Below are 12,148 nucleotides of genomic sequence, written 5' to 3'. Positions count from 1 at the left end.
ACCCCGAGCATAGGGACAAATATGGATTTTTATATGACACTACACACAATTAACATAGGTCTCAAGAGCACGCTATTATTAATGCAGATTTATGTATTTCGTAAAAAAACAAAAAAAAACAAATGGTGGGTGGGGCCAGGGGCGTCATGCACCTACTTTTTTTGAGGGGGCACCAAGATCATGGCTATTAGATTAGAAAAGAGTGCAGAATAGAAGCATTTTTACTAGTAGCCCAACTGTACAGGCTATTTTCTAGAAAGTAAACATTTCCAAAAGGAATCTCCAACTGACCATAAAGAAGCATAATGCTTACATGTGATAAACTTGAAAGGTTTTTGGGCAAGTGCACTCAACAGATAGAACATGTGTGAAATGGATCAATCAAAAACCGGAGCATACAAGAAATGGAATGGATTAACAAACAAGCTGACATATTTTTTTCCTCTTTTAAAAACTAAGGTGTAGGAATGCAGTTCCAGCCCAATTTAACCCCTGAGTAAAAACAATTACACTGGTTACAGTGGTTTTACTACATATACCATAGTTCAACTATGGTTACTGTAGTAAAACAGTAATGGTTAATTTTCATAAGGGATGGATAAAGGTATTTTGGGAACCGAAAATAATTGCGAGGGAATGCAAATCTATTTCAGAAAAGAAATTTCCTTCCTGTCCTCTAAGAGGCTCCTTAACAAAATGTCTTGAGCACAAGAATCATGTTTTGATTCAGCGTAAGATAATACATTTAAGACACACATTAAAGGAGTAGTGATAAAGTTTAATCAACATTTTTGCTTTCAGGGATTGTAAACATTGAGGCCTGTGATCTGGGGTAAAACATTACAAAAATAATTTAAAACAAAACATTCAAAACATTTGAAGCGCTTGTCCAATTATTGGCTTCCTTGTAAAAAGATTTATATCCATTTTTACACTTTTTTGAATTTTGAGACCTGAAAAAAAGTTGGTTTCTACTATCCCATTCGTGTCACATCTGTGCATATGCACTTACTGAATATTGTGCAGTATAAACGGTATACTGCCAACTGTTTTTTAATAGTACATGAAAAGGTATGCATCATTACAAAATAAATATTTCAAACTGTTTTATGCTGTGTTGTCGTCACATGACCTCATCACTTTGCACGTTAATTAATTCAGAGTGGTGTCCAGTTATTTTTTTTGGAGAAACTGTAAAATTGAAGGCATGACATTTCACAGAGGAGTTTTAGTCGTATCTGTCTTGCGCAAAACTGTGCTGCTGTTGATCACGTGGGGTTTTTGGAGAAAATAGAAAGAATGGGCAAATTTAAGTCTATGATCTTTTTCGTCTGCCTTCCAGGTTTCTGAAATTTACTGGGCGGATCTTCATCTCCGCGAATGGAATCGAATGCTCGTGACCTTTCCAGTGAAACCAATTGATGCCCTGTGAATTGAAACAAATATGGGTGAATGTTTTCATGCAATGCCATGACATAAAATGTAAGTGTTGTATATGCCTGCAGCAGGTCTATGAGAGCGAGTATATTACTCAATGTAACAGGTTCATACTTTGCTGTGACTGTTATCTTCATATTTCCCCATCAGGTTGACTCGATGGCAGTTTTTATACCAGAACGCTCCTTTGTAAGAGAGCGCGCAGTTGGTGACAGCAATGTCATTGTCATAATCATAGGTGGAGAAGGGTCTGTTCTGGTGATAGGTCAATGAGTCGCCTTGAGAGGGAAAGAAAGAAACTATTTTACAAAAAAAAAAGAAAAGAAAAAGATAAATAACAAAAATATACCTAATGCTACAAAACTTCACAGCGAAAAACAACTTCCGTTTCAGTCTAGCATCCCAAGTGACTTCAGAAGACTTGGGAAATGGCTATCCCAATAACACTTTTGTTGTATGAAAAACAACAGTGTTTACATTCTGCCTAAGATCTCCTTTAGTGTTCCACGGAAGAAAAAAATCATACAGGTTTGGAACAGGGTGATTAAATGGTGACAGAATAGTAATTTTAGGGTGAACTACCACTTTAAGATTTTCAACAGAAATGAACTTGTTCATCTAATGCTCACCTGCAGTTCCACTGTACGCTCCGATTTGGATCTTGTAGCGAGTTCGAGGATCGCTAATGTAAAATTTGTCGTAGCGAGCAAACGCCATCTCCTCTCCATCCCTCAGATCCACGCGTAACTCATACTGACCGGCTGCTGTGATCTTGTGAAGATTTAATAGTCCTAAAAGATACACAATCTGTCAGTATACCTTCAGTAGATGGAGTCAGTAAAAACTGGTTTTGCCAATAGTTCAGTAAGAACCTACAAAATGAACCTATACTATAAACCGTAAACATAAAAAAAATAACATCCCACCTAGCCAGAACTCATCATCTGTGTTACCAAATCCAGCAGAGTAGTTCCTCCAGTTCCGAAAGAAATCCACCTTACCGCTCTGACGCTTTAGGAACACCTGTTGAAAACTGAGATGTTAACAATGGCCAGCAAACATATGCAGCACAAGGACATCGATTTAAAGGTGATGTAATGCGTGCCACCTATTTCTGCTCAGCCATCTGTCTTCCATTGGTCTGCCAACAGGTAGTTCTGCCCCAAACAAACACCATTGGTTGAGACAGATGTTGACATGTCACATTGTGATCTAATCAGGCACCATGCAATAAGTTTGAAGCAACAAGTAATTTGACTGTCAACAGTGAAACAAAAATACTGTGCGTTGTGACACAGAACAGTCAGTTGAGACAGCCAGTCAGAAGATATTTGCACTTTAATATGCAATTATGTGGAGCAGGGTGGTCAACAGGGCTGAGAAACTGAAATTCAATACTCTTTATCTCCAACACTATATTTGGCACTATAGTAGCTCTAAACTGGTTGCCCACTGAAGCTAAGTAGGGTTGAGCCTGGTCAGTACCTGGATGGTAGACCTCCTGGGATAAAACTAAAGGTGGGCGTACACCGTGCGAGCTCCCGACCGATTTTTTTTTCCAGTCGGGAGAGATCACGTGGAAATCGTTGGTGCTCGTGTGGTCAAGGCTCGCATCGTGTGAGAGGAATTACGAGCGGAGCTGAGCGGCTTACGAGCAGCTCACGACCTCCCGATAATTTTTAAAAATGTCTAAAAAATTCGGGCACTGTCGGCTTGAATTCGTGAGGTGTGTGCGGTTGAAAGTGCCAATTTGGTGAGCTTCCTGAAGTTGACCAATCAGGAGAAGGTGTTACAACTCACATGAACAATGAAAACTGAGTGTTCATGAAGCTTTCACACATATGGAGAAAATGGTTGTGTCAAAACTGTGTTTTTCCTATGTTATTCACGACCACATCGCTGAAGAACTCTACAGAAATGCCATGTTGTTCTCTGCTCTTCAAACAAATCATCTGCCATACGGGTTGTGCTAGAAGACAATCTTCACTCAACCCACTCCCAGCGGGATTCGAACCGGCATCTCTGGCATGGGAGGCAGGCAGCAGGCTACAGCCTCTAGCATCAGTCGCTAGTGCGCATCTTGAGGCCAGGTGAGTAAGGTTTACACACACTGCACAGCACGTACCAGCTGGCTACATTACAAATGCACTTAGTTGCATCGGAAAGCAACAGGATGCTCCCTGTTTAGTGAATGACTTAACCTCCAGTGTGCTGTCTGTCTGCACTGGTCTCAGAACAGTTCGAAATGCACATTATTTTCATCCTAACTCCATATAAACAAAACTGAATTGAAAGTATGTGTTGCAAATAGTGAAGCCAAAATACAATGTCCATGCATGTTTGCGTGGGGTCGCACAAGGTTATGGGCCTAAACTCCTCAAGAGAAATAGTACAGTATCTGCGCGTATGCACATACAGTCAAATAGCCGATAATTAAAGCATTGATTAGACTATACAAAAAAAGGCTTTGTCACTGTAGCTCTCAAAGGTATAGCTGTGTGCACGATTTTTGCAGTATGTACACATGCGTCAGACGGAGCGTCTCACTTCCGTTGCATTGCGTTTCAGCGCCTTGCACTTTAAATGCACATTTTAAGACAGCCCAAGCTGATGCTGCCTCCTGCTGACTGCAGAAAGCAAAAACATCAAGGCTTATTACAGATTTTAGGGGTCATGAGTAATTAAGTAAAAAAATTTTTTTCATATAATTAATAACACTAAATTAACCCTACCGTGTTAAATCGATAGCCCTAGTAATTATATATCAAACAACACAGTCTTATATTGTTTGTTTTACTGGCTGTTAATAAAAGTGCATTCCATTTTAAACTAAAGTGCATAAAATTATCAAATCAATCAATTTAAGCAAATCTATGTTCCTAAATCATAATTAAAAGAGTAAAACGAGAAAAGAAATGCTTCAACAGACAGTTCTAAGTTAACTTAGTGCGGAATAATGGTGCCATGATACTACCGCAGTGCTCAGGCTTTAAAATAACAGTGGTACCACAGTACGGTAGTATGGTTTTAATACTCCCGGATAGTAGTGGTATTCAACTGAACTTGGTTTTGAAGCAGCATCTGCGGCTGAGATTCACCGCGGTAACGGCATATCTCTGAGCCCAGTGCTGTTCAAACAGGATGCTTGATGAAATACAACAGAATAGAACAGAACACGTGCAGGGATCTCGAGACGCACTTTTCAAAAAACCATTGCTTATGTAAAGTGCATATCCAAAGTTTACTTTAGATTCACTGGCAATCAACACCGGTAATGGGATGCGGTCCTTAGGGGGCATTTTGATCTTCAAGGGGGCAACAGGTAGTTTGTGAAAGTTTATGGGCCCTATTTTAAGAGCGCAAGCTTTAAGCGCAGTGCTATGCCTTAAGTCATAAGTGCAAAGTCAGTGGGCATGGCCATGAACTTTTGGTATTTTCGCGCAAGCATGCGCAAAATCTAGGCGCAAGTGGGTTTGGTGAAATCGCCCGCACAACGCGCATACGGGCTTGATTAAGAGCAATTTAATTCTGAGGTTTTCTCTGCTTATTCCACCGTCTGTGTCCTATTACTGTATATAGTTAATTCCCTCAAGCACCATACATTATATAAACAAAGACAGTGCATTCATAAGAAGTTGGTATTGTAAATGGACTGTATGCCATGAATTAGAAGAATTAAATATTATGTTATTATGTGCATTAACTGCGTCTTTGATTGTCTGACATATTTCCATAACAGTGACATGCTCCTTTTATACACATGGAAAATGTGATTCTCATCTGAATTTTGAAGTACGCTCCGTTAAATTACAGACAATGCAAGTATTATTAATTATTTTAATTTACTGACACTCAAATCGTGGCCAGTATTAACAGTAACTGTATTGGCATGCACTTCACTTCTATCTGTCGATTTTGATTTTGAAAATTTTAATTAACTTATTTAAAAAGGAAATTAAACCAAAAACTAAAAATGTAATCAAAATAACGAAGTGGTCAAAAAATTATACCAATTCAAAAACATTTTACCCTCTCCTACTTCTTCCTCCGGTCTGTTTTGCAGTGACTTAAAAATCACTCTACGACAACAAGTGGAAAAATACCATGACAAATTAGATCCAAAAACAACTGTAAATTTAAACATAATAATAATAATAATTGAAAAATAATGTATGACCTATAGATAGTTTAACACAAAACTCTTTTTTGTTTCATAGAAGACGGCTACAACTCTGATCGTCAGGGACATAATTTGATATTACTCTATATTTTCAGAATTTGGACATTAACTTTATTACCACCTGCTGGTGGAATCTCCAAACTGCAAAAGCTGGAACTGAGTTTAGACTTTGTGCTGAGATAAGACGTTGTTTTCAAACGTCTTAGCGCAATGATCTATTTCTAAGGAAAACAGCAAATTGCGCTTTGCGACACTTTATAACATACAATACATCCACAGTATGCGCGTGTACACCCACAGATTGAGCAAACACTACCACCCACGCCCACGTGCGCTTTGCACTGGCACAAAACTTGCGATTGTAATTAGCGCTCTTATGTAAATTGGATAAGATGTTGCACACGGTTGTTGCGCACGGTCGTTGCGCAAGGTGCTGCACTTTACGCACTAACGAAAAAAAAGCCCTACGTTTTTATACTCAGTTTTCCCCATTAAAACAAATTGTATCTTTGTTTTTAAAATGAGTTTATGTAACCTATTGTATGCATAATATTGCATGTATAATAATGAAATTACTTGCCAGTTCTTGAAGAATCATGTTAGCTACATATTTTAACACTAAATTGACAACAATGGAAGCTAAAATTTAAAATTTAATTCCACATCTAATATTTAACTGATGATACTATGTAAAAAGTGCAATGTGTCTGTCTTTGTTGTTTGAATGTTACCTGCAACGGCATCAGAAGTTTCTAGGGAGGGGCACAAGAAAAATCTAGGGGGGGCAATGCCATCCCAGCCCCGCCACCCGTCTATGCTTGCAATCTACTTTCACAACTTTGTTTTCTTGTCAGCACAGCCTGGTTTTGACTTGATGTTTCAAGGAACACTATTCCTCATCCAGACTCACCATCCAACCGCCTCCATCAGTGGTCATGTCACAGTAGACTTGGAGTGGTTGTTTCTCGTCTCCATTTATGTAAATGGTGGTCGAACCAGAGGAGGTCTCTCCGTTCAGCAGGGTCTGTGAGCAGTCTTTTGGATTTCTGTAGAGCATTCCGACTACATGCAACAAAACAGGGTTTGATTCAGAGGGCAGAACAACTTTTGAAATCATTTGTGTCAAATATTTTTGAAAACAGCAAAATGCAAATGCAAAATCAATGGTGATTTTCTATCACAAGTACAGCCAAGACTGTTTTGCCTAAGCTACAAGTGAGCACAAAAAGGTTGAATGTTTAGGAGAGGTGTGTTTCACATTTTCACATAGGGGGGAAACAAATTAGAGACCAAAGCCATTTTTATAAACCAAAATATTATAGAGTCTTGTGGTTGGCCTCTTTCGACTTAAGCTAGTAAGCAACCACACAGAACACCCTAGAAAGTTCACTATTAAGATTATATCAAATTAACTACATTTTGCAAATGTGAGCAGTGCTTGCCTGTGCAAAATGATGCTAGGTTGTTGTAGGTGGTTACCAGGGCATTGCTTTGTGGTTGCCAAAGAGTTTTGGGGGTCTTTATGGTGTTTCATAGATGAGCTGGTGTTACAGGTCAAACAGGTGTGTGAGTGTGTATGTGTGTGTGTGTGTGTGTGTGTGTGTGTGTGTGTGCGCATGCGTAAACTGACCAGTAGTGAAGATTGTGCTGATTTTCTTGCTTCTCTTGGCCACTGAAACAGCCTGCAGTGTAACCGTGTATTCTGTGGAGCCTATCAGATCTGAAAGACTGTGTGAGGTGGCCGACGGGTCGAGACTCACTTCCTGTTTACACATATACACCTGATCAGTTATGTTCTGAATGTTATGTCTAAGGTTGTTTCATATCTTATCCACAGTTTTCCTGAGAAACCACTGGGCGGCGCCATGATGATTCTGATTGCCGGTCTCCATAAGAAGCAATGTAAAAACTACAGAAATAAACTATCAAGATGGAGAACAACTACCATTTTTAGTGTCAGTTGGAGTAAAAATGAGTTCATGCTAAACTTGTGCAGTTGTTGAATGTCATAACAACTTGAAGTAGTTAATGATATCAATGTAACTAACCTCAGGCCATTGCTTCTCTGTGAAGTATCAGCACTATGGAGCCAGAGTTATACAGTATTTAGCGATTTATTTAAATGTAATGTGTTAAACATCACATCATCTTCTAAAAACATACAAAGAGACCGGAGATGAAAACAGGCTTCTGTGATGAATCATGGAACACTTACGTGTTCAGCAAAAAAGTGAATGGATTAGGAAATATAATACTACATAGTTTGCACAATGAACACTAATGGGCAAATGAGGAATTTTCAAACCACGTTAGTTGTTTTTGATGAATGAAGACAGAAAATACTGCATACATTGTGTGTTTTATTATTAATAGGTCTGTAGTTATGGCATAAGTTCAAAATGAGCAGTAGCCGATAACTAAAAACATCTAAGTCACTAGGATGTATGAAATCTCTTTCTTACCCTGATTGTTCCATCAGATGATTGAAAGGTCAGTATATAGCCTGTGATGGCAGCTCGGGGCGGTTTCCAGGTGATCATAGCACTATCAGTCTGAATATTACTGGCAACCAGATTACGGGGAGCATCGACATCTAAATGAAAGAATACAATCAGAATACAGTACATATGGGTTATTCTATAAAAAAACTGATTTCAGTCAGGTCCATTGCAGTAATGAGATAACCTAGGAAAAAATGCTGATGAGCCATTGCGACTTAGACAACTTTACCTTGGTGAGAACTTGCAACAATAATATTCAAAACATCACATAAAACCCAAATATATTTAAGTTTAAGACATAAAAACTTAAAATGATCAACAAATGTACCAAAACTCTCTAACACTAGCCCCGAGCCAGTGGACCATCCTTATTGTTGAGCCCTGCACTGGAGTAAAAAGTGTGACAGCTAGCTCTGTTCTCCTTTATACTGTACATATACTGTATACTTTTATATATACACATAATAATGCTCATTCGAATTGCGTACCTTAGAAAGAACCACTAACAATAACCACTAATAAGTGACTATTCATACAGAGTTCTGTGAAGCTCACCTGTTGTAAAAGTGTCGGACACTGGTTCACTCTCTTCTAGACCTTTAACTGAAATCACTGACACTTGATATGTCTCTCCAGGAATCAGATTTATCAGTTGTACCTGAGACTGTGACCCATCCACCGTCAGTATCATGGGGGTTCCTGTTACAAAGACAGTAGGCAGAAGTACACAGGTTAGCTACTCTTTGCAAGTATGTCTGAACGCAAACACTTCTAGCCATGCAAGCTCAATTTCACACATTGCTGTGCTCCGAAATGTGTTATATCAGGATTCATAATGCAATGCAAGTACGTGTGGCATTTTCAGTGTTGCTGCATGGCGCGCTACTATAGCGGACATTGGTGTGAACTGTCTTCTTCCATGTTCAGTTTTCTCATTCAGGTCAACTACTATCATGGCGTAGTAATAATTTGAGAATATGAGAATTTTACTGAGCAAGAAATCTAAGGTTACTGTTGACATTTTTATAGCTAGCCACCTGAATAATAACACATTCAGTTTAATGGCACAGACATTCCCCAACAGTACCGTGCTGTGTTACTGTTGTTGTGCAAGAATGCACGTTAAACATGTTCAGTAGTGATGCTTGTATTAGCAGACACCACTAATTGCATTACACATGTAGGTAATTGCATATAGAAAGTCATAACAATATAGAGATTTAAAAAGACCAACACCCACCGCCTTGGACTGGGATGTATGTGATTCTGAAGGAGTCTGGTTGGGCATGAGGTACAGCCCAATAAACAACGGTCGATGTATCTGTGATATCAGAGAAACGAAGGTCTCGGAGAGCTTCAAGGCCTGCCAGAAAACATTACAGATACATTATTAGGAACATAAAGAAAAAATGCAGAAAATCTTTTGAGGGTTTTGAAAATGAGCCACCCAGGTTCTTTTTAGCCATAAGTTATTAATCCGTACAGCCACTGGAAAATGAACAATAAAGAACATCATACAGAAAGGAGGTAAATATATCGTAGGAGAAGTGAGCCATTCCCTGGTCCAATGAAAAAAAGCCTTAAGGTAAAGTTAATTAGTTATAATAGTGAAAGGCTTGTTTTCCATTCAAGAAGCATCCCCAATTCCTAGTGCTTCCATTTTTAAAACAAACAGTCATGCCAAAGTCATTCAACTGCATTCCGCAAATTCAACCTGGAGCAAGACAATGACAAAAACAAAGCATGTTATTTTAATAAGTGCTTGCATAAACTGACAATCAATCAATCATTAGTTTTCAGTGCATGCTGATAAATAGGGCAGTTAATTTATGTTTCCCAACAACAATGTACGGAAAATGTAACTTAATGATTTAGTAATTAAATGCATGTAAGGAGACTTCCTTTCAGCCATAAAACATCCAGAACGTTCCTTTGCGAGAGCGACAGAAGCATGCAAGGTTAAAGTTAACATGAAATCAAAATGATGACTTATTGTGCACGTTATTCCTGGTAAAAGAAGGTGTTCTTAAACTTCCACAAACCATTTAAAACTTGCAATGCTTTTGAAACAACTTTTTCTTTTCAGCTGACGTCACAAATCCACATTAATTTTCAACCCTTTCCAACCAACCACGTAGGGTTATTCTGGTATGCAACGCCCACTATTTAAAATCCAGTCAATTCCTAATTTATGACGTCATGTCTCACTCAAATTTTTTTTCTTGTTTAATATCCTGCTTCACTCTGAAATAGATAACATATGGAATTAAACTGAGACAAACAGCATTTCATGTTGACTTTAACCCTGGAATGAAATATATCCTTAGGGATACATTTCAAGTCACTGTGCATCAACGATTGACAAATCAAAACTTGTAGGATGTAGAGTTATTTAGTTGTTAAATGTCATACTTTCATCACATTACAGCCAACAAAGCCCCCTCAAATCCAGAAATGATGCAGATTACAAGAGTGGTTTGTTTGAGAAGTGAGTTTCGAACACAATACCTGTTCTTGCAATGGCTGTAACAGGTTGAGAGCGATGTTCCAACGAGACACCATAAAGCTCAATTTCATATTCAGTTCCCCCAAAAAGCTGTGTTACAACCTTGGTTCTTTTGTCACCCGGCACAATAAACTCTTGAGGGTGGGAGAGCTTTCTCGAATCCCTAACTTTGAGCACAAATCGATCAAAGACGTCATCATCTGCGGTCCAGGCCAGCCGGAAACTCTCAGGTGTTACATCTGACACAAAAATGTGCTCGATTTCTGGTTCAGCCTCTGATTGACAAGGGGAAATTTGTCTTTTTATTGTAATTAGGAGGGCAGACTCAAGTTTGCTTTAATTCCAACTACCCACCAGTCTTCACCCATTGGCCATGCATTAAGTGAGTACAACTTCATGTGTTAGTTAAACCCTGGACACATACTGTAGGGAAAAGCATTATAACACAAACACAACTTATGCAAGCAGCATATCAACAGGTTATGATGTTTCAAAGAGGGTCAGTAATGAATGGACTTTCCTCCACTGTCTCTGAACATGCTATTGTTTCAATTGATCCTTCTATTGAAATACAATGTGCAAGGTTGGCATTTATGGATGCCAAAGGTACACTACATGTCCAAGAGTATGTGGACACCCCCTCCAACTAATGGGTTTGGCTTGGCCCCTTAATTCCAGAATGGAAACAAATTCCCACAGCTTCAACATCTAGTGAAAAGTCTTTACAGGTGAGTAGGAGCTGTTATAGTGGCAAAGGTAAAACAACTCCATATTAATTCCAATGGTTATGAAATTAAATGTTCAGCGAGCACATATAGGTGTGGTGTTTGATTTTGCACAAAACTTTGACCAGAGTATTTTCAGGTCAGTGTGTAGGTCAGTTTTCATCTGAGATTAAAGCACATCCACATCACTCTTGGATTGGATTTTTGCAAAAACACATACATACATTCCTTTATGACTTTTGACACCAATAAATATGGTAAATTGCATTGCACATCATGCTTGCCACTTATATAAGACTTTCCCTGTAGTCAATGGTATCATGCAAGACTGAGTTTTACTGTGGTCTATGGCCTCATACAAGACTGTGTTTCCTTCTGGCCTATATCATAAAAGACTCTTGCCCTGTATGAGTCACACTGGTCAAATGCTGTGAAGCAGCAGCCTTGAGATGATCTGGGACTGAAATATTGATATATTTTTCTTTCACCAGCCTTGTATTGCAATACAGTTAGTTCTCCAAACGAATCGCACCCCAATACTCAGGTAGTAGAAAACACAGTTTAAATATGGCAGCAGACATATGCTCATATTTTTGAGGAAATGGGACCAGTGAAGCATCCATTGTTCTTACTAGCAGAACTAAAAAGAGAGTCTGTTGATGGAGGAGACCTGGCAAATAAATATGGGATAGTGTTAAGGAGGTAGTTTTGTTGAGTAGAGGCTTCCCAACCAAAGCTTACATCATATGGGATGTAATCTATGCATGATGTAGTTTTGCTTTACTAGATTATGATCTGC

General features: G+C 38.7%; 1 protein-coding gene across 6 annotated transcripts in view; it reads right to left on the bottom strand.

The window, feature by feature from the left end:
* Positions 1-760: 760 nt before the first annotated feature.
* The window catches only part of LOC127439990 (tenascin-like), a 61,809-nt gene continuing 50,421 nt past the window's right edge, over positions 761-12,148 (bottom strand). For 2 of the 6 annotated variants that reach the window (XM_051696327.1, XM_051696329.1), the window contains 10 exons: positions 10,627-10,899; positions 9,359-9,481; positions 8,674-8,817; positions 8,080-8,210; positions 7,248-7,380; positions 6,528-6,679; positions 2,364-2,460; positions 2,067-2,228; positions 1,552-1,715; positions 764-1,426 (listed from right to left, as the gene is read on the bottom strand). In XM_051696327.1, the coding sequence (XP_051552287.1) occupies positions 1,316-1,426; positions 1,552-1,715; positions 2,067-2,228; positions 2,364-2,460; positions 6,528-6,679; positions 7,248-7,380; positions 8,080-8,210; positions 8,674-8,817; positions 9,359-9,481; positions 10,627-10,899 (1,490 nt within the window). In that variant the 3' untranslated portion in view covers positions 764-1,315. Of the gene's footprint in view, positions 1,427-1,551; positions 1,716-2,066; positions 2,229-2,363; positions 2,461-6,527; positions 6,680-7,247; positions 7,381-8,079; positions 8,211-8,673; positions 8,818-9,358; positions 9,482-10,626; positions 10,900-12,148 lie in introns of all 6 variants that reach the window. The other 4 variants (XM_051696328.1, XM_051696330.1, XM_051696325.1 and 1 more) reach the window with 3 other exon arrangements.

This window comes from Myxocyprinus asiaticus, chromosome 4 (assembly GCF_019703515.2).
Source record: "Myxocyprinus asiaticus isolate MX2 ecotype Aquarium Trade chromosome 4, UBuf_Myxa_2, whole genome shotgun sequence".
NCBI lineage: Eukaryota > Metazoa > Chordata > Actinopteri > Cypriniformes > Catostomidae > Myxocyprinus > Myxocyprinus asiaticus.
This window is presented reverse-complemented; position numbering and strand designations above follow the sequence as displayed.